The sequence below is a fragment of the Camelus bactrianus genome, chromosome 9, assembly GCF_048773025.1.
Source record: "Camelus bactrianus isolate YW-2024 breed Bactrian camel chromosome 9, ASM4877302v1, whole genome shotgun sequence".
In the NCBI taxonomy this organism is placed as follows: domain Eukaryota; kingdom Metazoa; phylum Chordata; class Mammalia; order Artiodactyla; family Camelidae; genus Camelus; species Camelus bactrianus.
Genome location: NC_133547.1, coordinates 58,265,976 through 58,293,418, shown reverse-complemented (window position 1 = coordinate 58,293,418; position 27,443 = coordinate 58,265,976). Strand labels below are relative to the sequence as shown.

At 37.8% G+C, this 27,443-nt stretch overlaps 1 protein-coding gene across 1 annotated transcript in view; it reads left to right on the top strand.

Annotated features, from left to right (window-relative positions):
• The first annotated feature begins 347 nt into the window (after positions 1-347).
• PHLPP2 (PH domain and leucine rich repeat protein phosphatase 2) overlaps positions 348-27,443 on the top strand; it is a 63,224-nt gene continuing 36,128 nt past the window's right edge. Inside the window, exons 1-4 of the mRNA XM_074370480.1 lie at positions 348-539; positions 6,158-6,426; positions 15,668-15,801; positions 26,401-26,591. Of these exons, the coding sequence (XP_074226581.1) occupies positions 441-539; positions 6,158-6,426; positions 15,668-15,801; positions 26,401-26,591 (693 nt within the window). The 5' untranslated portion in view covers positions 348-440. The remainder of the gene's footprint in view (positions 540-6,157; positions 6,427-15,667; positions 15,802-26,400; positions 26,592-27,443) is intronic.

Below are 27,443 nucleotides of genomic sequence, written 5' to 3'. Positions count from 1 at the left end.
GGAAACGTCTGGGAGAGGTAAGTTACAAGAGCCACCCTCTGAGGAGGACAGCGTCCTCCAGTCACTACTAACAGGTGCAGATGCCCCCCTTGCCCCTAACCCAGCCCATGCTTCGGAGGCTGGGATAGCAGGAAATAACCCTCCCTGCGCCTCAGTCCTCCAAACCAAGGGCGGCCGACGGCGGAGGCCCAGCCCTGCGGTCGCCTCCGGCTCCGCCCGCGGGGTCCGTGGACGCCAGACCGCCGGTAGGCGGCTCGCAGCGCTGGTGATGCACCGGGCCCACAGCTACGCAGGGACCGCGGGGCTGCGGGCGGGGCGGGGCCCGGGGCGGGGCCGATGGGCCTCGGGGGGCGGGGCCGCGGGTTGCTCGCGCGCGCAGCCGAGGCTCCGCTCGGCGTCGCGCCGGCTGGGCGTCCCTGTGCAGCCTCTGCCAGCCGCCGATGGGGGAGGTGGAGCCGGGGCCCGCGGGCCCGCTGGAGCCCCCGGAGCCGCCCGAAGTGCCCGCGAGCTGCCGGCCGGGCGGGATTAGGGTCCTGAAGGTGAGGCGGGCGGGTGTACGGGATGGGGAGGGAGCGAAAGCAGGGGGAGGCCGCCCCTGCCCCGCGCGGTGGCTGAGGCAGCCGGCGACCCCTGCCTCGCGTCGGTCAGTCAGCTTCACGGCTCGGTCGCCCCGAAAACCGGCTGGAGGGGCCGCGGCACCCGCGGAGGCCTCTTCGCCTGGCGCCCGCCGAGGCCGCGGCCGCGGCCGCAGCCGCCTCTGTCCACACCGCTGCCCATCCCTGGCCGCGCGCCACCCGCCTCACAGGCCCACGCCTTGGGGCCGGCGTCCACCCGGTCGCCGCCGCCCACCCGGTTCCTTCGGGACCTGGAAGCCCGCCTCGGCCTTCCCCCGCCGCGCTCGGGGCCCCGGGCCCGGCGGCTCCTGACCTGAGAGCGGAGCTGGAAGTACGCAGGGCTCTGTCCCCGGACACCTGAAGACATCACCCCTGCGGGAGGATGGCGGCGATGATTGGCCGGGCGCTGCAGTGTGCTCGGGGCTGCGCCGGCTGGAGCTGGCCGACTCTGCTCTCGGGGCTTACCACCGAAGTTAAGACCCGGTCCCCCGCCCCGAAGAGCCGGCCTGCAAGCTCGAACTGCCCCGCCCGGAGAGAGAATCCCCGGAGGAGCTTAATCTCGGGGAATCGCGGGGCGTGTTGCAGAAGGGAGGAGGGGTTGGACAAAAAGGGGCATTCCTGCTGGCGGGAGCGGGGCTGACAATCCAGGGAGACGGTAATGGGGGAGCAGTTATGCAACAGGCAGCTAGTGGGGCTTTTTGGCAGGAATTGGGGGGAGTAGGAGGAAATGAAGGCAGATGCAGGCAGGGCGGGGAGTGGAGTCTTGAAGGTGATGACAAGAAGTTAAAATGCACAAGGAATGTAAGTAGGGTGGGGAGGGGACAGGGAAGGTGGCTAAAAGGAGGGATTGGGGGAGACTCACTGGATGGAGTTTTCTTCTAGCCTTTGAAATAGTTGGAGAGAAATTTTTCTGTAGGTCAAATAAGTAAACTAGGTGTCCTTCTGGAGGTGGAATTCCTTCTAGAGTGCTAGAATAGGAATCAGCAGGATTTAAAACTTGCCAGAGAAAAGGAAGAGAGCAAAGAAAATTTATATTTGACATGTTTCAAAAATACTTGGCAAAACAATGAAAATACGTGATGTTAAAAAGTACATTAAGTAATAGTCATTCTTTGGGATTGAGTGTGGCATTGTATACTTGTTATTAAGGTTATTCGTAGGACATCACAAAGATGGTAGCACGGAGAAAAACAATAGATTTGAAGCACCTGGTGAATCCACGAAGCAACGTAAAATAGAACTCTGTACGATATAAAACATTTTTTCTGCTACCTCCCAATTTCAATGCAGCGACTTAAATAACTTTTCATAGTTTACCTCCACTTCTGCGTAAACCTTGTACATATTTATTGTAAAATACTTAATCAAATTTTAAGTATAATTATTCAAAGGCTTTTAGATACTTACTTATATAAGATCACAAAAATGTAAATTGTGAGTGAACTTAAAAAAGTTCTACTGGTCTGGCTTATCAGGAAAGGGCTGGTCTGAGAGATAGGTAGTGCCCTCTGGCCTAGAAGGTAAACAACCTTGGCTATTTTTACAACTTTTTTTGTGTGTAGGGGGGGAGCGAGTTAAATTGTAGGAGGGAAGGAATTGGGAAATGTGGATCTTTATTGAAGGGTCTGGCCTTACTACACTTCCAGGAAGTGGTCCAGTCTACCACTAGATCCCTGGGGTTCTAATCTGGAGACCATTATCTTGAGTCTAGTACTGAGCTGGTGGTATGGGGAGGGTGACAGTGTCTAGGGCCCTTGCATACTTGTAAATAAATGGGATCGGCTATGAAGAATAAGTGTAGTGTGTTCTACGTACACAAATTCCCTTCAATAACTAAGTGGTTGAATTTTGTGTCAGGTGAAACTGGAAAGGAATATCTAAGTAGAAGACTTTCTGAATTGGGAAGAAAGTCATAATCTCCTACATGTTCTTCTCTGAAAACCCTTTGAAAAAGGTTTATCATTTTTAGTATCTCTTTTATACTTAATACCAAATCATGAACCTTATTATTGTCAAAGAATATAGATTTTCATAAAGAGGGTAATATAACTAAGCCAGTGCAACTTAGATTAGGCCTAGGTCCATCCGTATGAAGTATTGGAAAATTTGATTCAAAATTTGCCCCCAGGTTTATTTAGCAAATTACTATTTAGAGTGTACCCCTTTATAATTTTAGTTGTAGTGTAAGTATGAGACTTTTAATACTCTTAAGATTACTGGGAGTATCTTTGAAGCAGAAATTTTCCAGATGGTTGCTACAATTTGGAGATTATTTTTTTTACTCAGTCTGCAGAAGAATTGATGTTAAAACTAATCTAGTCAGTGAATGCCATGAGATCCATTTGTTCAATGATAGGTTCTGATTTTTTATCAAAATAATGTGTATATGGTTTTTAAAAATCAATTGATACCTCAAAGATTTTAATGAATTGAAATGGTCTTCCTGTCCTTAACTTATCCACTCCTTCCAAAATATTTCTTAACATGTATATTGCTAGAGATGAGCCCATGTTTTAAAGTTTTGAATGCAGGAACGTGTACTTTACTTCATATTTCATGGTCTAGTAGAACTCACTGAGTGTGGGGAGTTACTTCTACCAGACCCTGTTCTACCAGGCATATCTTAGAGTTAATTGTATGTGGGCATTTAATAGTTTATCACCTTTGAACTGATCAGAGCCCTCAATATTATCTTCATTTTTTAGAGAATTAAAAGTGTAACACTGAAGTGAGTACTTAATTCATGGCTTATTCTGCTTTCGAGAAATATCTTTAAATCTTAAATGTGCTCTTTATACACTTGTTTGATGTGAGGGTGATTATAGTTGTGTTCTGTTTCAGGTAAGTTTGTCAACTGTTTTTATATAAGAATAAGGGAGGAAATAAAAAGTGTTCTCAATCTAGCAATTCCAGTGGAGTAATGATTCTAAAAGCTGCAAGACATTCTGTGACCAACAGCACATACGTTTCAACAATGTAAAGTTCTTAAGGATTTTATAGTCTTAAGGGAACTAGATATATACTTTAAAAAATGACTGTTAAAAATCCTCACAGAGGAAAAGTCATGGTTGAACTAACATAATACTTCCTGGGGTCTGTCTTAATGTTCTTAAGATTGAAAAGATTAGTGGAATATTCTTTGACCTTAATTAAAAAGTTTTTTTAAAGAAACTTTCTGGTGGTTTTGTGGACTAGTGTCTGCTTGGCCCTTTTCTATTAGCAGTGAGCAAGCACAGTTGCTGTCCACTGGGTGCAGAAGGCAGAGCTTCTTTGTAGAAATGTTACTGTAGCATATAGAATACTATTTTCAGATGGATCCATTAATTTTTCCCACAGATTAAAAAATAAAGAATATTTAAAATCAGTGGTTAACTATGCAGTAGTTAAGGTTATTTAGTGGTGCAAATATGATAGTCCCTGTGTTTATAGAGTAAGTGCTGGAAAGCCCTTTGTTAATTCTGAGATATTCAGCTTTGAGAAAATGCTCTTGATGAGAAGGGAGAGACCTAGTTCCCACTTGTAGCAGGAGTTGATCCTACTTATCTAAAGTTAGAATCAGTAATAATCCTCATGGTTTTGAATAGCTATACTTAAATCCCTGAGATCTGTAAAATGATCGATTTAGCTTTGTTAATCCTAAACTTAAACAATGAAGCCATTCTTGTTTCTTCTTTTTCTTTCTCTCCACATGGGAATGCCTTCTAACTTTTCTATCCCCTTTCTTTACTATCTTTAGAGACTGAATTTTAGGTGCTACAGTTATCCTCAAATATTTAATCTCAATAATTACAAATACAATATTTGCTTTAGATATTTCTGTTTCCTATGAGAACAGTAGCAAAAGTATTTTATTTACTTTGCAGCTGATACAAAGAAAAGATTGTACGGTTGCCTATAAAAATGGACATTTTTTTCCCCCAAGTTTGTTCAACATCTTGCCGGAGCTACTTAGGCTACAGTACAAACTGGGAATACATTTCTGTGACTTCAGCTAAGTTTTGCATGCATCTCTGTGCCACCCAGGTGTTAAGGTACTATACTAGGTTATTGCTATGGAAGAGAAGAAGAAATATCAAATAAATAATCAAAAACTCATTGTGTTGTACACAGTGATGGAAGTATCTTCACTTCAAAATGAAGAAGTTCTGCTGAGGAGAGTAGAGTTATTAAATCGTTCTAGACAGGAGGAGAAAGGGAGGATAGGAGACATGGAAGGCTCCATAGAGAGGGGAGCGTCTGAGGAGAGTTCTGAAGAATAACTGTTCAGATGGACAAGATGGAGATGAGCATATCAAACAAGTCACAGACCTGTGGAATAACTGGTGTGTTTGTGGAGTTGGATATGACTGAAACTGTGAAATGCAGTGGGGAGTGGCTCTGGAGAGGTGTGTCAGTGTAACTGTTTGTGGAAGTTCATTTTTTATTAAAGGGAAGAGAAATGGCCTGCTATAAAAATAGAGGTTAAAAAAAATTGAGCAGATAAATGCTGATCTTTAGAAACTTGTTATATTGCTGTAGCAGTTGTTTTTGAGTTAAGGTAAGGTAACTTCACAATATGTCTGGCGTACCTAAGTTAATCAAATGCAATAGTAATTTTTTTGAAACATGGGACTGGAAAGAATATTTATGCAGTATTGTGTTGATTCTGCACTTGCTTACTTGGGATATGAAGCAGAGGGTCAGGACCCTAGAGAAACTTTTAGTTTGAATATGGAGACATACAGAAAAGTTTATTGCAGCATTATTTCCAACAGTGAAAAATTAGAGACAAACTAAATGCCATCAGCAGGAGAATGGATAAGTTTTGGTGTATTCATATAATAGAATGTTATACAAAAGAATGAGCTGCCACAAGGTCCTAGGTTCAATCCCCAGTACCTCTATTATCAATCAACTAACCAACCAACCAACCTAATTCCCACCCCCCCGAAAAGAATGAGCTGGGTGTATTATCATAGATATATCTCTAAACCTGTGTTGAATTAAATTTGAAAATTACAGTGACGTATATTAGGTTTTAGATAAAGTTTTAAATCATATAAAACAATACTATATAGTTTATAGATATATACATACATGACAAGCCAAAAAACATGGAATGATAAATACTGAATATAGTACAATGTGTATTTCTGGGGAGAAGGGGAAGGAAATGGGATTGTTTTAGATTCCAAGTGGCTTTAGCTATATATGTAAGAATATATATAGATGTTCTTTAGAACAATGATCTGAACTAAAGATGGGAGATTATTAAAATTTGTGAAAGTTGGGCAGTAGGTACATGGTTGTTATTCTTGACACTTTTCTGAAAATATAAGGAAAAAATGGTCAGAAGTTGATGGACAGAAACATGAGCAGCTAGCGATAAAGAAAATTGTTTTCTGGTTGAAGAATGGGTGTGGCAGATGTGGAGGGCGCTGTGGGAGGAGGCAGTTGGGTCGGAGTATTGTTGGATACAGAGGAGAAAGGTAAGGCGAGGACTGAACATGTCCAGTTCAGTTAGACTTTTAAGCTAACAATTTCTTTCTCTTGGCATCCTTTAGAGAAATATGAAACGCAATGGGAGCAGAAACTGTTTGAATAGGAGAAGTAGGTTTGGTTCTCGAGAGCGAGACTGGCTGAGAGAAGATGTGAAGAGAGGCTGTGTTTACCTCTACGGAGCAGACACGACCACTGCCAATACAACCACCACCTCTTCCACCACCTCCGACTTACATCTTGTCCTTTGCACAGTGGAGACACCAGCATCAGAAATATGTGCTGGAGAGGGAAGGGAAAGTCTCTATTTACAGCTTCATGGAGATCTGGTCAGGTGAGATCTGAGTTTTGCCACTCTCGTTCTACTGCAGTGTATGTCACATGTGTTTCTGTTGGAAGTAGACTTCGGGATGTTGTTCGTACTGCAACTGATGATGACTACTGAGTCACTAGGCTTGGAAAAAAAATTTGTCCTTGGAATGCAGATGTTAGGATTCTTGAGTTTAAAAACTATCAGGGAAATTTGATAGTTACTTCTTTTGGGTTACACCATAAGTTGGATGTCTAAGTTTAAATATTTTCAAAGTTTTTTTTCTTTTGAAAGATAATACGTGTAAATAGGATGAAATAGAAATGTGTAAAAGGAAATAGAATGAGAAGTACATATGCTTTTGCATGATTACATATCTTTATTTACATATAAATTTTAAAACTAATGGTGCTGTGTGCAACACATTGTCGACTTAATGTCTCTGAGAGATCTTTCCATATTAATATTTATATAGTTTTCATTTATTTGATGGCCACGTGGTATTCAATTTTGTGAGTGTACCATAATTTTAGCCAGTCTCCTATTAATGGACATGCAGATTGTTACCAGTTTTTTTTACTACAAGCACTGCTGTGATGAATATCCTTGTACCTGTGATATTTCTCCTATGTGGAAGTCATCTGTAGGGTAAACTAGAAGTGGAACTGCTGGCTCAAAGGATATGTGCATTTATAATTTTGATAGATATTATCAAATGCCTCTTCATAGAAGTTATACTTTGATGAGTAATATCAAAGTATACCTGTTTCCCCCCTTACTTTCTCCAGAACACGTTAGTGTTAAATCTTACGTGTATACACACATACTCATGTATGAGTGCATACTTGACTGTGAATAGAAATGATTGTCAACAGTTTTTAAAGAATCATATATTTAGCATTCCAAACACAAATCTTTTTTCAAAACTGATGACATAGATTTTTGCAGATCTGATAGTTTTGTTATTTTGTTTTAATTTTCATTTATCTTAGTGAGGTTTAGCTTACTTTCATAGGTTTAAGTCATTTGTGTTTTCTTTAAAATTTTTTATATAAACGTGAAGAGGAAAAGTACTCTCATAGTCGTCTTATACTGTGCATATGAACTCTGATTCAGCTTTTTTAAAAAAGTTACTATCTGTTCTTTGAGTTAGACATCAAATAAGAGCTCCTTAAGTACCTGACCATTGACTTTCTTTCCTCCCCCTTCCCTGTTAAAAATAAATGTCTTGAAACAAAATTTAAAACTGTGGACTCAATACTGTTGAAAGTGAGAAGGGGAGCTCCCACTTACACCTAAAAATGTGATAATAATAGTAACACCTTTAGCCGAGCTAAAAATTGATACCATTTAAAAAGTCTAACCTGAGATTTATTATGTGTTCCTTTTAAGATTTGGACTAATTCCTGAAAAAGTAGATTAGCACTTGAATGTTTTCCTTGTTCACCAGTTAACTACATTTCCTAAATCCATTTGTAAAATGAAAGGATCAGACTGGGTGATCCTTAGGCTTTTCTAAATCTTAACACTGATTCGGATCTAATTTTATCAGGTGGAAAGCCTTGACCTACATTACAGCTGGTAGTGATTGATGGAGTTCAAGTATTTAAACCTGACTTACTCGTTTGTATACTAATGTGTATTTGTATCCAAATCTATTAGAATAGTGGAGAAAATCCCACTTGAATTGCCTTGCTGCTACTAGTTGTATAGTTAGTTAAGAATCCAAATGTGATATAATTTACTTTTGTGAATCTAAACTGTACTTAAAATGGAGAGTTTGTCTCTTTTTAGCCTCGTGGCGTTGATCATTTTGTAATGAAGTAGCTCTTTGAAAATAATTGATTGCAAAATAAGGAAAACACTATTGAACTGTAATTTGAAGGTATGAATCTATTTTCATTGCTGGAATTGCTCAAGAAGTCTCAGCCAGCCAAAGAATGATGGTGATGATGATGGCAAATTTTAGCTAACATTAAGTGCTTTCTTTGCTAGTTCGGGGGCTTACTGCTTAATGCACACTTTCTTATTGAATCCTTACAGTAACTCTACGAGAGGTAGGATCATTCATTGCTTTCAGATGAGGAAAACTGAGGCTTTGTGAGAGGTCTGGTAACCTGTTCAAGGCTAGGCACTTACTGCCAAGAAGTTGGAATGCTGAAATCATTCGTGGTAGATGGTGGACTTCCTTCTGAGTAAAGGCCCTCTGGAGGGAAATTGGCACAGCGCTCCTTACTCGGTTTCACTATTTAATCATACTTATTTAAAGGTCTTTTAAAATCTCTTACTCAACTGTTAATTGTTTGAGTTAAATCTTACATTTATCTAATCAGAGGAATAGGTACTTTGTAAGAGCCCTTCATAAGATAGTTAACAGTCTAAGGCATTATCTTTTTCTTTCTTTTTTTAATTAAAAATTTTTTTAAATAATTATTTTTCTTCTTCCAGTTTTATTGAGATATAATTGACATACAGCACTATATACTTGTTGGGGGGTGAGGAGGAGGTAATTAGATTTTTTTTTTAATGGAAGTACTGGGGATTGAATCCAGGACCTTGTGCTTGCTAGGCATGCACTCTACCACTGAGCTATTCCCTCCCCACAAGGCATTATCTTTATTAGTAATTTTTTTTGCTGCTTAGTGAAGTGCAATATGTGTTCATTATAGAAATTTTGGAAAAATGAAGAAGTATAAAGAGAAATAATTATTTTCAATATTTATGCTTTTTGGAGATCATCTCATTTAATCCTGGTAACAGTCTTATGAGGTAAATATTTTCCCCATTTTATAGATGAGGAAAATGAGGCTTAAAAAGGTTAATCATATCACCTAGGATCACTCAGCTAGTAAGTGTAGAGCTGGAATTTGAACTCTGGCATTGACACCAGATTCCATATACTATGTTCCCCCATCCCTGCCATAGTAACATTTTTTTCCAGATCTTTTTTGAAATGAGTGTTTGTATGTAATTTTAAAAAATTGCATATTTGGACCCACACCATATATTCAGTTTTATTTATTGCCTATTTCAATTAATTTCCTTGTGTCATTAAAAATTCCTTAGATACCAGTTTTAATAGCTACAGAATCTTCCATTTTGTACATATACTTTATTTCAGAAACTTGAGAAATAATGTGCAGTAATGGTTTAGAGCTTGGGTTCTGGATTGAGAGTGTGTGGGTTCAGCTTCTGGCTCTGACCATTACTATGCAACTTACCTAATGTTTTGTCCTCAGTTTATAATCTGTAAAATGGAGGATAATAATACTTACATTATAAGGTTGTCATGATGACTAAATTAATTATACATGTTATGAAGCTTAAATGAATTAATGCTTGTAAAGTAGAGCTTCTTAAACTCTAATGCCTACCTGGTGATCTTGTTAAAATACAGAATCTGTTTCAGTAGGTCTGGGATGGGGCCTGTGGTTCTGTATTTCTATTAAGCTCCTAAGTAACATGCTTGCTACTTTGAGTAGCAAGGACATAAAGTACTTAAAATGATGCCTGGACCTAGCAAGTGCTCAGGAAGTGCTACCTATTTGAGTTGTTGCAGGTCATTCAAGGTTTGGACGATGTGTGTTGGCTAAAGCTTTGTCCATAAATCTATACATTGTTGATTTCCCTGGATTAGGTCCTAAAAATGGGATTACGGGGACTAAAATTACCCCATGTTATTCCTAAATCATCCATGACTTCCTTCTTTCCTTACTCTTTTTTAATCATGGACTTATCTCTTGAGTATAACCGAGGGCTAACTAACTTATAGAATTCTAGTACTTGAGGGAACTTGAGAGAGATATCTACCAGGGATAAGAACCCAACCTAACAGCCCCACCACCCCCTGCCCTTTCCATCTGGAAACATGTGTTGGGCATGGCTTTTTGGTTATCACATCAACGGGGGAGAGTTAACAGCATTTACAGAACAAAGGCCAGAGAGCCTTAATGTCCTCAAAGTGTGGGACAGTCTTGTACAGCAAAGAATTGCTCTGCCCACAAGGCCAGTAACTTCCCCATGGGAATCGCTGAATCCGTTTTTCCTTCATCTTATAGATGTTAAACAGAGGCTTGGAGAGGTCAGGTCCAAAGCTGCCTGGTGCTAGAGCTGTAGTTGGAACACAAATGTCCTGTCTCCCAGTCCAGTTCTCTTTACGTGATAATATTTAGCCTGTCTGTTTTATTAAACTGTTTGAGTCATAAATGACTCACTAGTGAAGCTTAGTGTAATCATTGCCTTCTATCTGAAAAGTTGTAACAAGATCACTTGTAACAAAATGGAGTGCCCTTTGGCTCATGGTCATATATTTACTTTTATTTTTAGTCATCAAAATGACTAAGATTTCTGTGTAACTATCTTTGATAAACTATCTTTTAAGATAAGCTAAGAAGCAATAGATGTGTATAACAGACAATAATGCCCTTGGGATTTGGAATCCTGAGTTCTAATTCCTTTCCTGTCACTGACTAGCTGGGTAACCTCTTAACAAGTCACTGAATTTTTACTTACCATTTCTTGATATTATAAAAGTGGAATGGAAAGTTCAGTTTCTGATGCATCCTGAGCTGATTACCACTGAGGAAAGAAAAAGATTATTTTTGTTTTATGCTTCATACTTATGTACTACTTTAAAAGAATGTGTTATACATTAAAAATTTGTTTTTATTAAAACTTTTTGTTTTGTTTTTACATTTTACTACTTCTGAAATCAGTTTATATCTTACAGTTGTAGGTAGGTCATAGTCTAATGGGCAGTGTTTTTTGCAAGGCTGTCTGGTTTCCTGCAGTACAGTTCTGATACTAACTACCTGGAGTTCACACAAACTTGAAAAGTTAAAGGACATTGTCTTCAAGAAGACCTTTACTGCCTTGACTTCAGAACCTGGCTGCACTTCTGACCAACTGGATAAAAATCTGGGGGTTCCCATGACCCCTTCAGGGTTCACTAATTCACTAGAATGTCTCACAGAACTCAAGAAAGCGATACGTTAATATAAAGGGTATGTATCTGGACCAGCCAGATGCAGACACACAGAGGATGAGGTCTGGGAGGATCTGTCACCCTCCTGGCATGTTAGTTGTGCACTCACCAGGAAGCTCTACAGAACTTTGGTACAGAGTCTTCATTGAGGTAGTATTGAGCAGGCTGGATTGATTGAATCAGTGACTACGTGCTTGAACTCGGATCTCCAGCCCTCTCCTCCCCAAGGTTGGGCTGACTCCATGCCCCAGCCCTCTCTTCTGGTAGCTACTCTTCCTGGTGACCAGCCCCCATCCTGAGTCAGCTCATCTCTTAGCTTAAACTCGGGCTATCCAGGGGGCTCACGAATAACTAAGACACTCCCATTACCCAGGAAATTCCTAGGATTTAGAACCTCCGTCCTAGGGACAGGGAAGGCTAGTAAGATTCTTATGCAACAATGATGCATAAAAATAGTATATCTTTCAAATGATAATGTATCAGACTAATGAAGTACAATAATTTTAAAACATAATTTTTTTAGGGTTCTTGGTGTAAGTTAACATACTTTGAACTCTCTTCTGCATAAATTATTTTAACTACATCTTTAAAATAATGTGATTTTCCTAAAGGAGGCTAAGCTTTGTCAGGAAACCAACACAGGTTCAGACCCTGATGCCCTTATGTACTAATTGTGTGACTCTGAACCTCATTTTACTTATTTGCAGAAATAGGCCTAGTTTTGTAAAATGTGAAACACTTACATACATTGAAGTATCCTTGTTACTGTTTGTATTATACTCTATTTTGTTGGTCTTAACATTTGCAGGTTTTTATAGGTGGTCAGAGATTGAGCCAGGAAAGACCTGACTTTGAGGTAGAGATTGCTGCTGTGCTTTGTTAGGACCTTGGATACAATACATTGGGTTTTAATAATGTATAATTTGCCTCCCACTATTAACAGGAATTCTTGTGAAATAATACTTGGAATGAAATTTTCTGTTACCAATATCTTAACTGTGGTCACTGTCTAGAATAACTGTTGGCTAAGAGCTATAAATCACTGTTGATAACAGTGTTATGTTGGTTGGCTGTTCTGGAGAGAAAATCAAATGCACATATCTTCAGATTTACAAGGACTATAGTAGCTGCTGGAAGCCTTAGAAGCAAGCCAAAACTATTAACAATAGACTTACTGTTTCTCCGTAAAGCTAGTAGAAGTATTTCAAATGCTGAATGAAACCTTTCATTGCCAGCATTACTCTCTCCTACACCTGTTTGGCACTATATACATTTCTTTTGATTTGTGAGAGATTTAACAAATAGCTAATTAGCCACCTGTTAAACTTTTGGAACTTTGAAACACAAAATTGATCTGTAAGCATATTACAGCTTTTCCCTCCCCCAGTACTCTCTACTCTCTTAAGCAGATGAGTTTAATGAGTAAATGGAATTAGTCTCTTGTTTTACTTGTTTTTGCAGTTCTTGAAATATTTCTTGTTTGCTCATTTATGCTAAATTAATAAGAGCAGATGTTAAGAATCTCTTGATTTTTTTTTTCCTCCCACCAGGGAAAATACTGTCTAGGTAGAAATATATAAAAATGGTTTCCAAAATCGAGAGAGCCTTTTTAGACCAGGAAATTTGATTATGTAAAATATGTCAGAATTAGGATGTTTCCACTTCTCTTGGTTTTCTAGGGAGGAAGAGAAAAATTGAGCTAGTAGGATTTGGCCTGAAAAAACTATTTCTTGGTTTTGAATATGTGATCATTTATGGAATTATATTTACATTGAATTCTGTATCCAGAAATAATAGCACTGTTCAGGTAAAATTTGAATTGTGTTAGGTTGGTGTCTTGGATACCTCACAGACCCTTGAATTCTAAAAGTCCCTAAAGATCATCTGGCCAAACTTGATTCTTCTTTAGAAGAGGAAACTCTTCTAAAATTTCTGTGACAGATGGCTCTCTAGCTCTCTGTGAGTTATTCTAAGAGGCAGTCTGTTTCATTATTGGGCATCTCTAATTATTAAGGTTCTTCCTCATTTTTAATCCAAGTTTACCTGTGCAACTTTTTCTTGTTGGTTCCGGTCCGATTCTTTGGGGCAGTCTAGAGTAACTCTAATCCTTTCCAACATTGGAAGATAGAGACAGCTCTTTATGCCCTTGGTCACCTTGTCTTCAAGTTAATCCTTTAGGCAGTCTTCAGATTACATGGCTAATTGACCCCTCCAGGATGTATTTTATTACAATTCTCTTAAAATGCATCCTTTTTAGAAGAATTCTACCGTTGTACTGGGAAGCTGCCTAATATTGTCACAGCCCTTTGAGAATTTTTATTTTATTTGACTAGAGATTAATTGTAACTGGTATTTTTATTCTGAAGTTTATTTTCTGTTTCTATTAAATTCAATATTTATTGGTCTTTGTAGGGTTTTAGTTCTTTCGTCGTTCCCTATGTAGTAGTTCTGAGTTTATGGAAGCTAAAAGTCAGAACTGAGCAGTCAGGAGGGGCCGGGTGATGGCTTAATTTTTGTTTCTTCATGCTCATCAATATGGTTTCCATTCCTAAACTACCATATTGATACAGTTGTTTATATTCGTCTTTGTAGTGTTCCCATTTCATGTTATTTTTTACTTAAATTTTGTGGCCAACAGTACTTTCAGATTCTTTAACCAGAGAACACAGAGGTCCTTCATATCTTTTTGCCATGATGGGAAGTGTATCGTGTTTCTTTTAGTTAATACAAGTCTTAAATTTTCTAAACAATTCTTTTAAGACATAAAGAATAACGTTCTTCAAGACCTTTTGAACACATAGGTTTTCCTATACTTCTTAATTTATTGTTTTTTTTTTGAGGAGGGGGGAATTAGGTGTATTTATTTATTTAATGGAGGTACTGGGGATTGAACCCAAGACCTTGTACAAGCTAAGCATGCACTCTACCTCTGAGCTATACCCTCTCCCTCTCCTGTACTTGTTTTTTGATTGTTGTTTCAGATGGGGGAGATACTGTATTTTTATTCTAATTAAAATTTTATTCCAGTCCTAAGAGTTTTTTTGAATAATTATCAATGTGTTATTGAACACTACTACGTGGGAAATACTTTGTTAAATAAGCATGTATACTATATGATATCTTATTTTAAACAAATAAATACTTTTAATAACAACTCTGTGAGTTAGGCACTACTGTTATTCTCATTATACTAATGAGGAATTTAAGGCAACCAGGTTAAATAACTTGTCCAGGGGTATGCAGCTAGTAAGTGGCAGAAGTGACACTCAAACCCAGACAGTCTGACTTTTGGAGTTCATACTCTTAGCTGCTATATTTACGACTGTTTGCTTTCTGATAAAATAATTGTAAAAGAGCTATCTTAAGTCTGTGTGATTTAAATTATGTGGTGTCACCAGAGGCCACAAAAGATTTACTGACATTATGGTTTTACCTAGTTTTCAGTCAGGACCATGTAGTAGAGTGATTTCTGGGGAATTATTGGGCAATTCATTCCTGATTTTTATGGAAAAATCATCTATGAAGCCAGAGGAAATATATAGAATGTAGTAGGCAACCCAAAGTCTCCGTCTGTAATTGTGTGTGTAGCTTATATGAAATAATTTATGGCCAGGTATAATCTTTTATATCTCATAATTTCGATGCCTTAAAGTTTGGATGAGAAAGTCTCAAAGGACCTTTTGGGGGATCCCTGGGACTTTTTGAAGAGGTGCATGAAGTCAAAACTATTTCATTATAATAATGAGATATTAATTTTCTTCTAACTCTCAGTCTCATGAGTATACAGTGGAGTTTTCTAGAGGCTACATAACATAATATTACAATAGATTGAATGTAGAAGCAAATCTGAGAATCTAGGTGTCTTCCATTAAACCAGCTATTAAAGAGATTTACAAAAATGTAAAACAGTGTCAATCTTCTCATTAAATTTGTTTTATTTTGAAAATACAGTTTTCAAAAAATACTTGTTAACATATAATGGGTTTATTGTTATTAAAAAATGAGTAAATGTTTAGAAATTCTTAATTTTACCTTCTAACTCAGTAAATATCAATAGATACACCCCATGTAAACAAAAGCTTTTTGGGTGCCTCACAGACTATCGAGAGTTGCCAAGACCAAAAACTTTGAGCACCAATTGTTTGGGTTAGTTGTATCATATGATATTAAAGAAAATCTTGATGTAGAAGTAAAAATGTAGAGCATGTTAAAAGATTTAAAAAATTAAATGAAGCATTTTTATTAATTACCAAATATTTTTCTTTTCACTTGTGTAAGCAGGAGACTGGAACCTACAGAACGACCTCTTCAGATTGTTTACGATTACTTATCCAGGCTGGGGTTTGACGACCCTGTGCGCATACAGGAGGAGGCTGCCAATCCTGACCTCGGCTGCATGCTTCGTTTTTATGGTGGTAAGAATTTATCAATGGCTTTGTGAATGTGTTAACTGCTTTTAATTGATCATTTGTACCTCTGTCTTCAACCTTTTAAAAGTTTTTTTTTTTGTCAAAAGCTGTTTTTAAGCCAATCAACGAATTAATTAAAAAACAACAGCAAAAACAATTTTCCCTTTTTATTTTTACTCTTTTTATTCTAGTGTTTTGCTAACTTACAGGATTATTGTATACTTTTGCCAGCATCTTGATCAAATCATGCTTTAGTATCAGTTATATTTTAAGGTTCCTTATAAAGTCCATGAACTTTTGGATATTTGAAGAATATTGAGAAGTAGGTGGTTATTGTCATATATGACTTAATATTTAATGAACACATCTGCTAAATGTGTATATTGTTGAATCTAGGATTTTTTACTTTCTCTTCTCTTTTGGTGCATTTTTCTCCTATTGACTATTTTTCACCTCATCACTTTAGTAATAAATTTATATTTAATGAAATCAGATACTTTCTGAATGTTACTTTCCAAATATACATAGTCTCCTAATACAACTACTAAGTACCATTTTTTGAGTGCTTACTATATACTTTTATGCTTATGAATTACCCAGTTTACTCATTTATAGTCACCTTATGCTCTAGAAATTGTTACCTCATTTTATAGATTAGCAAACTGAGACAGAGGAATTAAATAACTTGATCAAGATCAGACAGCTAATAAGTGACAGTCATTTAACACCTTACAGTTTTGAGTTAATATGACCCACTTATCAAACAATTGAACTGATAACTAAATAATTAGTGTAGGTAGGCATAACTATTTACTAAGAGTCCCTGCTCTCATTCTTCAAATTATTGATTTAATCTCTGTATGCTTGATACAACTCCTGTGACACAGTGTCACAAGCCAGTTTTATTAACTGTACTTCACATAAGATTTTATGTATAATTTTTCATCACAATAATATTTTCTGACATGTTGTTTCTTGAAAGTTGGTTTCATTTTATTTTATTTCCTTTAATTTCTCTCCTTTGCTAGTTCATGGAAGGAGAATAGTTGCTAGGTTGACGTTAAATCTGAGGAAAATCTTTTAAGACTAATTTGAGGAATACAACCCATCTGTTACTATAAAGCTTGGTTAAAAAAATAAATCTGGGAGAGTAACACGCTCCTTATCTGATTGTAATTGAACAGGCGTTCTTCATTACATGTTTTCATTCTGGGGTGGAAGTTGAGCCTTGGTGTGCCGGCGAGCTCCTTTTTAACCAGTGAGATTGCATATGTAGTCAGTTACACTGCACAATGGTTGGCATGATTCCATTAATTTGTATAACCCCACCCACCAGATAAATAATAGCATGCCCAGGATCTTAATATTCCCTTAAGAGGATACTTTCAGTAGAGTCTAAAAGAGTACCAGTTTGTAGAATTTACTGTATTTTGGGGGGAAGTCTTTTACAGAGAACATTTCCAAAAGTGAGCTCTAATTTAGCGAATCTAATATAATTTGAGTGAGAAAATTATGATTGAGAAAGAGGTTTTTAAAGCTAGTTATTTTTGAAAATAGGCAATATATGTATATGACACCAGAAGTAAAAGGTAAAAAGGAAAAAAAATATGTAGATAAGGATATTATCTTTTGGCTGTGTAACAAATTGCCTCAAAACTTAGTGACTTAAAATGATAATAAATATTTATTATCTCATACAGTTTCTGTGGGTTGGACATCCAGGAGTAATTTAGCTGGATGGTTCTGACTTGGGTCTCATGAGATAGTAGTCTCTATGATGGCTGAAGCTGTAGTCATCTGAAGACTTGAGTGAAGCTGGAATACTCACTCCTAATAACATGCCTCACTCATAGTTCTGTTGGTAGAAGGCCTCAGTTCCTCATCAGCTTTTAGCAGGAGACCTCAGTTTCTTGCTATGTGGACCTCTCTATAAGGCTGCCCAAGTATCTTTGTGGTGTGGTAGCTAGCTGCTCCCAGTGATGAGACACATGCACAAGCACACGCACACACGGAGGCCTCAGTGTTTTTTATGACCTAGCCTCATAAGTCTCCATCATCTTTACCACTTTCTGTTTATTAGAACTGAGTCATCAAATATAGCCCACACTATAGGGAGGGGAATTAGGCCCCACCTTTTGAAGAGAGGAGTATTAAAGAATTTGAAGTATTCTCTTTGAAGCAAATAGCTTATAATCCGCTTTCAGTATTTCATGCGTTGAGTTTTTGGTGAGTTAATTTAGTTAGAATATAATGTCAGAAGGGCCCAAGTTCAAACCAGTTAATTTTGCAGTGTTTGCTGGAAAGAAAAAGTACGTGGTACTCCAGGTGGCCCTTATGCAAATGCTAGTTATCAACTTGCTTGGGGGGGTGGGGGTGGCTATGAGTGGAATGACTGGCTCAAGCCGTGGAAATAACATGTGACTAAAGGTGATTGATCACAGAGATTAAGAGAGCCCATTAATCAGCTTCTTACTATGTGTGAGGAAATGGAGTCTAGAAAATGTGATTTGCTAGTGAAGGTGTAGTTCTGGGACTGAATACCTTAGGTAGCATAACACCCAGCCTGAGCATTTCTTTCTGTCCTATATTCTCTGTGCATGTTGTTTGAGGCAGTTTCATCCAAGGAGCATAAACACAAACAAAAGAACCCAGATACAGAAGAATCACATAGTATGTTTCTGTTCACTTAAAGTTCAAAAACAGGCAGGCAAAACTCAGCCATGTTGTTCAGAGATGTGTGACTTACTAGTATCTGTCCATCCAGATCTGTCCTTTCCTTCTTCTGTAATAAGACTTAGAGTTGGACAAGTGACTGCCCAGTCATATACCTCATTTCCCAGTCTTTCCTGCGGTTAGGTTTGCACCTGTGACAATGTTTTCTTCAGTGGTTTGGAGTGGAATTGTTGTGTGCCACTTTTACACTTGGATCCTAAAACCTCGTGCATGCTTCTTCGTGCTCTTCTGTAGCTAGAAAGGCAGTCATCACAGCAGTATTTGAAGTCATGTGTTGAAAATGGCAGAGCCGTTAGCCTGAGTTTCTTGACAGAGTTGACCCCAGGTGCAACCCACAGTGCCCACCCCAGCAGAGAATTAAAAATCTGTTGTGTTTGAACCAGTATATTCTTTTTGTTACAAGTAAGCTGCTATAACTAATGCAAAAGTAGCAAATATATAAAGAAAACAAGGAAATGATAATTATGAAAGTCAAGAGAATGGCTGACCTCCAAGGGTAGAGGGAGGAGGATTCCTACAAATAGAACTTTTGAGTCAATACAGGTATATACTAAGTAGTTATCTATTAAGCAGTGATATATAATATGATAATTATGATGTAACAATCAATTTGGTATATACCTTTTCAGAATTTTCTTTTGTTCCTATCTAATATGTATTTGCGGAAATCAGTTTCATTTATATAAGTGGTATCATTTGGTGTTGGTCTTCATGCTTTTTTCTCCCAACAGTGTTTTGGAGATCCTTCCTTTACTGTCTTCTATATGCATTTCTCTAAGTTATGAGGTATTGAGTTATAGTTTATATAACAGTTTTCCTGGTGATGGACATTTACATTATTTCCAGTTTTTTACTTTTACAAACAGCATTGTAGTAAAGTTGCATTTTTGTGCACCTGCATTTCACCAGAGTAGATCACTAAACATGAAATTATTGGGTCATAGGATATTCACATTTAAGATATTAATAAAAATATTAATAGTTACTACTGCAAAACAAATATATATCCGATCAGTATATCAAAGCACCCCTTTGCTGACAATATCACCTTTTAATATTATTAGCATTTAAAATTTTTACTAATCTGATGGATAAAATGATGGTCTCATTGTTTTAATTTTGTTTCCTTGATTACTGCTGTGGTTGAATATTGTTTCATATTTATATTGGATCTTTAGGTTTCTTCTTCTTTGAATTACCCATTGATATTTCTATTGTTTATCTTTTTTCATAGTTATCTAAAGGGCTTTTGTATATATTCTGAATATACATCCTTTGGATACTGTATTTGTGACAAAATTTTTTTGCAGCCTGTAACTTGTTTTTTAATTTTGTTTCCTTTTTTTGTGTGCAGAAGTTTTATTTAATCAGATTTAGTCAATCTTTTCCTTTAATGCATTTACATTCCTTCCTATCCTAAGTCATAAACATCCTCTGTATTTTCTTCCAGTACATTTTTTTCTTCCAGTACTTTTTTTTCTTCTAGTACTTTTATATTTTTAAAATGTGGTAAGAGGTAAGGATTTAACTTTTCTTCTTTCTCTATTGATAGCTAATTGTCCCAACATTTAGGAATAGCTCATCCTTTTCCTGCTGATTTGAAGCATCATCTTTATTAAGTTGCTATGCAGACAGGGGTCTGTTTTTGAACTCTATCCTGTTACATTGATCTATTTGTCTTATACTAATACCAATACTGGTTTTATTAGTACACTTATCTGATAGATTTTGATAGCTGATAGGGAAGTTCCCTATCATTGTTCTTCTCTGGAAAATTGGAGATCCCTGGAATCAGAGAAGTCTTTCTGGAGAAGTAGTGTTTGAGTTGGTTCTTTAAAAATTGACAGAATTTCAATAAGCAGAAAGGGAAAGGAGGACAGAGGTGGGGAATTAGGCATTTCAGTGCATGTTCTGTGAGTCACAGATACTTTGAGTCTAGATTGTTCTGGGCCTTGGGCGTAGCATCATGAGTTTAGCCTTCACTTGGCAGATGGTAGCGGGAAGTGATGGGATCCAAGTGGGCCAAAGAAAGATGAATTGGGTGCCGGACTGGATAATAATTTAGGTGTGAATTATCAGGGATCTGAACTAGGGAATGGGAAGGAATTGTTCATATGAGAGTCTTTGAAGGAATAATCAGTCGATGTTGATGGGTGACAGGAAAAGGGAGTTGAGGAGGGGAACTAAGAGGCAAAGCTGACTCTGCAGTTTTGAGCCTGGCGGCTTTGGGAGTGTGACAGGACTTGAGTTGTGAGAAGGATCCGGTTTGCAAGGATGGTGATGACTTGGTTTTAGGCATGTTTAATTTTAAGTTGTGGTAAACATCCAGTGGGAGATACCTGGCAGGTGACTGGAAATGTGGAAATGTGGAAAAAGGTGACTTGGAAATGCAGATCTGGGAGTCAGGTACATGGGAGGGTTAAAGCTGTGGAAGTGGTTAAGATTATCTTGAAAAGAATACTTATATATAGGAAAAGAAGGGGGCTTAATGCAGGACTTTTCATTTTAACAACCAGCATTTGTTTTATACCCTTACTGTGTGCTGAGTACTTCCTAATGTGCCGAGCACACTACATACCTTTTCTCACTTAATCCTTACAGCCATATAGGTGAGTAATACTACTCCAGAGAGATTTTAACTTGCCCCAGTCAAATAGCAGAGCTTGGAGCCGAAAAGCCTATCTGGTTCTAAATCTCATCCTCTCAACCTCTAAGATACTCCACCATTTAGTTGTTGGAGAAAGAGTTTAGAGGAGTAGGAGGAATCCATATAATGTGAGAACTGGTAAAGACTAGGGATCATCCAAGCAGACTCCTCGGTCTTTAACTTGGGAAACTAAGGCATAAAGATAAAAGAAGACTTGTACAGGGTCATGAAACCAGATGGTAGGATTGCTTAGCCACCACTGCTTCACAAATTTTCTGCTGAAATGCTTCAAATAGCAGTGTGTTTTTGTGTTGTGTGTGTGGGGGGAGGCTATTGCAAGTTTGAAATTTGTTTTGAGGTTTCCTGCTTTATTTTTTAAATGTAAGTGAATGTTTCATTTACTTCAGAATATGTCAGCCAATATTTATTTATTTGTCTGTTTAACTTTTTATTTGAACTAGCTTTAGATTTTCACAGCAGTTGGAAAAATAGTACAGAGAGCTCCTGTGCACCCTTCCTGCAGTCACTTAAGCTGTGATTCCGATATATATATAGTATAATGAAGGATATAAAAAGGAATAGTGCTTCTCTGAGTTCTTTCAAGACTTTTTCTTTGTCTTTAATTTTCAGCAGTTTGATTATGAAGTACCTGGGCTTGAATTTCTTTCAGTTTTAGCCTGTTTGGAGTTTGCCGAGCTTCTTGAGTCTGTGTTTATTCATTTCTTTCATTTGGGAAGTTTTCGCCTATTATTTCTTCAGATTATTTTTCAGCCCTGCACTCTTTCTTCTCTCCCTGTGGTTCTGTCCCTTAGTTTCAGTTTCAGAGTTTCTGGCATGCTGCTTGGGATCACATTCACACTTGTGTACTTCAGGGGTGAGCCCAGGAGTTCATGGACAACTTTATGGGATTGTTTTCCTGAGCTCCTTTCTCTTCTCAGTCTCCTGGGGCATTATTTCACCAACTCTGTTGGGCTCTCACCACATCAGTGCCCACACTCCAGGGCCCAGTGGCAGGAGGGGACAGAAAGTGTAGTGGATTTCATCCATTCTCTTGGGACCGCAGATTTTCCAGTCAGAGAGCAAAGGTCACCCCCCTTAGGGTTTTAGGTGCCTGTGTCCCCCACCCTTGTAGCCACTCTTGGGGACTGGGACTTGAAAAAGTGAAGAAAAATGAATAATTTCTCCCATTCTCTCTGAGCATCGAAAGACCCCTTTTCTACTCCTCAAGACAGAACTTGAGGTCTCCTTCTAGAGCTCTCTGTCCGCACCAGGGCCCACTTCTGGGCTTTCTCAAGTCCTGGCTAGGGCATGTCAGAGGAGGGGAAAATTGTAAACTCACCACTGGTCAGGTGGTGTTTTGAATTGTGTTCTTCCCTAATCTGCTTACTGCTCTTTGCTTTTCGAAGTCCTTGTCTAGCTGCTCCAGGTATGCTGTCCAGGTTTTATAGGGGAGTTCAGTGGGAGAGACAGGGTGGAGTGCTTTCTCTGTCTCACTCAGACCAGAACCTTAATGATGTCTTTTGATTAAAAGAAGTACTTCATTTTAATATAGTCCAACATAAATCTTTCCCTTTATTATTTTCTAGAAGCTGTATTGCTTTGCCTTTCAGTTTTTATTCATAATTTATATTATGTGTGACTTCATTTTTTATTGTCTGTTTTGAGTATCATCATGATCTCATGGGCCTGTATATATTTGTTTTAATTCTTTGCAGCCGTTCTTCTTTCTAATGTTCAATTTGTCCCATGTCAGCTAGTGGGAGCTCTTTCAGGTTGACTTCTATGTCCTTCCAACATGAACCCAGTAGTCTTTGATAGCATTCTGGATTTTACATTAATTTCCTGCATAACAATATGTCCTCATCTGATCTTTTCATCTTCTGACTCAGACCTGGAATAGATTATTTTTCTAAGGATTCCTGGTTCATATTAATGAAAAATGATATTTAAAGATTATACTGTGGGCAATAGAAGTACTCATTGCTGCGGGGTTGTCCTTGATTCTTTTTTTAGAAGCTTTTTAATTATAAAAGCAATCCATTTTCTTTAGAGAAATCTAGAAGTATAAATATATAAGGAAATTAAAATTATCCCTTATTTTCCACTTAGAATCTTGGCTTTCAAAATTGTAAATCTGTTTTTTAATTAGAACTATTAGACATTCCAAATACTTACTGGAACTTCCTCATTCTGCTTTTTACCACTTTCAGAAGACTAGAGACATGAGGCACTCTGAATATGTAGAAGAACCTTCAAAATCAATAATAAAACAGCATGTTATCTCATATATAAATAACTTACCTCCTTCAAAATTGAATGTTTTCTTCTGGGAGTGGTGATGGATAGATTTAGGAGTTTTCTCTGTAATAAAATATAAAGAAACAAGGACGAGATAAAAGAGACACAGAGACTTTTACATCAATTGATTTAACAATTGATCTGATCTTTTTACATAAACTTTAAACTGTTTAGACTGTTAGGCAGTGTGGAAGCATGATAAGCTATAATGAAGTCCTATTTTTGTATAATTTAGCCAACTTTAGTAGGTGATGCTGTTAACCAGGATGGGGAATATAAATTGAATAGCAGATTTGGGAAGAATGATGAGATTTATTAAAAAATAACAACTTTATTGGGATATAATTCACATACCATAGAAATACCCTTTAAAAGTGTACAATTCAGTGGTTTTTAGTGTATTTGGAGAGTTGTACAGCCATCTCCACTGTTTAATTTTAGAATATTGTCACCACCGTAAAATGAGACCCCATATCCATGGAAGTTATTCCCCATTCCCTACTCCCACAGCGCCTGGCAACCATGAATCTACATTCTGTCTATAGATTTGCCTGTTCTGAACAGTTCAAATGAATGGAATCATACATACCTGGCTTTCTGTGGCTGGCTTCTTTACTCAGCATGTTTTCAAGGTTCATCCATTTTGTAACATGTATCAGTACTTCATTTCTTTTCATGGCTGTACTTCATTTCTTTTCATGGCTGAATAGTATTCCGTTGTGTTCATATGCAACATTTTGTTTATGCACTCATCAGTTGATGGGCAGACATTTGATTCCGCATTTTGGCTATTAGAAATAATGCTACTATGAACATTCATGTACAAGTTTTGGTATGTACATATGTTTTCGGTTCTCTTGAATATAGATGTAGGAGTGAAATTGCTGGATCATATGGTGACTCTGGGTTTAAATTTTAGGGACCTGTCAGATTGTTTTCCAAAGTGATTGTACCATTTTATAATTCTACCAGCCACAAGGGTTCTAATTTCTCTACTTTTCTACCAGCACTTGTTATTGCTTATCTTTTTTGATTATAGTCATCCTAGTGGGTGTGAACTGGTATCTTGTGGTTTTGATTAACATTTCTCTAATATCTCTTAACTAATGACGTTGAGCGTCTTTTCATGTGCTTTTGGCCTTTTGTGTATCTTCTTTGGAGAAATACCTATTCAAATCCTTTGCCCATTTTTTAATTGGGTTGTCTTTTTATTGCTGAATTGTAATAGTTCTTTATTTTGGATACACATTTCTTTCTAGCTTTATGATTTACAGATATTCTCTCCTGTTTTGTGAGTCATCTTTTTACCTTCTTGATGGTGTCTGTTGACACACAATACTTTATTTTTGATGAAGTCTGATTTATATTTTCTTTTTTGTCACTTGTACTTTTTATGTTGATATCTAAGAAACCATTGCCTAATCTAAAGTCACAAGATTTATTCCTATGTTTTCTTTTAAGAGTTTTATAGTTTTAGTTTTAGTTCTTTGAGAAGAGCCTCAAAAGGGTAAACTTATACAGTTTCTCAAAATATGGTTTGTGGGCCATCTGCATTTAAATCACTTAGGATACTTGTTAAAAAAATATATTTTTCCTGTGTTCCATCTGAATTAGACTCTCTGTGGGTAGATTGAGGCGTCTGCATTTTAAAGTAATTCCCAGATAATCCTTAGGCACATAGAAATTGGAGAATTCCTGAACTAAAGGAGTTCTCCAGTTGAGACTGAGAGGAAGTGGGAGAGAACTTGAATGCCCTTGTAGCTCTGATAGAAACAATAGGGAGGGTGGAGTTGAAGCGTGAGAAAAAAGAAGAACCCACTTCCCCAAGGAAGGTGGAATTTAGAATTTTGGAATTTAGAAAGGATTGGCCTAGAATAGAAGGAGAAGTGGCCCTCCACTACATCTGGTATTAACATACAAAGCTGTAAAGCTTTGAAGAAAACTAGCCCATTTCCTTATTTTTTATATGGGAAACATATAGTTAAAAGGGCAAATTGATGCCCAGGGTTCCATAATCAATTATGTAGTAATACCAAGTACAGCCCATTTCCCCAGTTCCTAGCTTATTGCTGTTTGCATCACCTCGTACTGTTGCTGCTTCTGTTCATTTGTTGAACTTTTCTTTTTTTTTGTTCATTTCTGTGTAGAGTTACTATCTGTTTTCAGTAGTGCTTTAATAAACCAAGAACATCTCTTCTGTCATAATGCTCTGTTCTGCTCACTGTATCTCAGTCATATAAAGATGTTTAATGGAGGTAAGGTGCTAAAAGATAGAAAAGCTCTTGTGTGCACCTATCAGCTTCTGCCACCGTGATTGGGATAGTTGACTAAAATATCAGCCGTAAGCTTTTCCTCACAAAAGAGCCAAAAGATGGAGGATTGTGTAGAGAACTAATTATTAATTTCTTCCTTCTAGAATAGACTAAGCAAAATAATAGCGGCTGTCGTTTATTCCATACTTCTTTTGTATCTAAAACTATGCTTAGTACTTTACATTCATTATCTGAGTTTTTTATAAGAACCCTCTGGAGGTAGGTAGTATTAAGACCCCAGACTGTATAAATGAGAAAAGGCAAGGTCAATGAGATTATGTAGTTCAAAGAAACAAATAAGTGACAGAACCAGGATTCAAACTCATGTTTGAATGTCTGACTCTCAAGTCCATGATCTTAACTACTCTGTCATACTGCGTTTCTCTGTGTTCATGGGAGATAAGGCTGTTGGAAGAAGTTTTAACAATGGCATCCAGAATAACATGTTGCTCTCTAGACCAGAATTCACAGTACTCCCATTATATAACTTCAGTAATGGATGACGTTTTAGGACCAAGATCTTATTTTATAATGTTGACATGTAATACTTTCTTTTTCCCTTTCAGTATTCTTGTACTACTTAATGCTGGCTCCTTAAGTACTGTTCTCTTTCAGAAAAACCATGCCAGATGGATCATCTGGATCGAATCCTTCTGTCTGGCATCTATAATGTACGCAAGGGAAAGACCCAGCTGCATAAGTGGGCTGAACGCCTGGTTGTTCTCTGTGGCACCTGCCTCATCGTTTCCTCGGTGAAGGATTGTCAGACTGGAAAGATGCACATTTTGCCTCTGGTTGGGGGAAAGGTAACACTCACAAAGATGAATTATTCTTCCTTTGAACACCTTTATTAAAAAAAATTACATGTGCTTTTCAGAGCTTTTTTCACATCTTTTCAAAGAAGCCAAATATGAACATTATTGATTACATCACAAAGTTTTTACGTTCATAGGTTTAAACAGAAGAAACCCACTGAGGCTAATATAAGCATGAAACAAGTTTATTTACATCACAGACTCCCTGGGAGGTCCAAAGACTGTCCATACCCCAAACTCTGCTGCAGAGCCCGTCTGTTGAAGAAACATCTACCTCCACTGCTAGGCACTGAATGCATCCCTGGTACCACCAAGAGTAGATGGAGGATGCTACCACTAGAAGCTGCCTTTGGAAACTAGAAGTAGTTGTTAGCATCCGTCATCAAAATAGATTTTTTTCCTGTTTCTCCTTTTTCCTTGTTAAACTGAAATTCAGAGCCTGGAGTGGTCATAAGTCCCTATCCAGCAGCCAGGAAGGCCTGCTGTTTCTTGCATCTGTGCTGGAGAATACCCACCATAGGAAAGGCAGCTGCAAGTCGTCAAACAGAATGATAGATGACTGGAAACAAATAGTATTAATATGAAGCTATACATTGTTTTCTTTCTTTTATTTTGAATCTTTAACATCATAAAACAATCTGAATTTAAGAGATCTTCTAGATAAAATAACTGAATTCCTTCATTGAGACATCCAGTTTGATCCAGATACACAGCAAAATGGATAAAATACATATATAAAAAATAAGTGAATGAAAGGGCACAGCTGGGCTTAGGAATGTAGAATAGAAATGTAAGTGGTGAGGGCCTGCTGGACTCTGGGTATTAAAGTTTGTGACAGCCTAT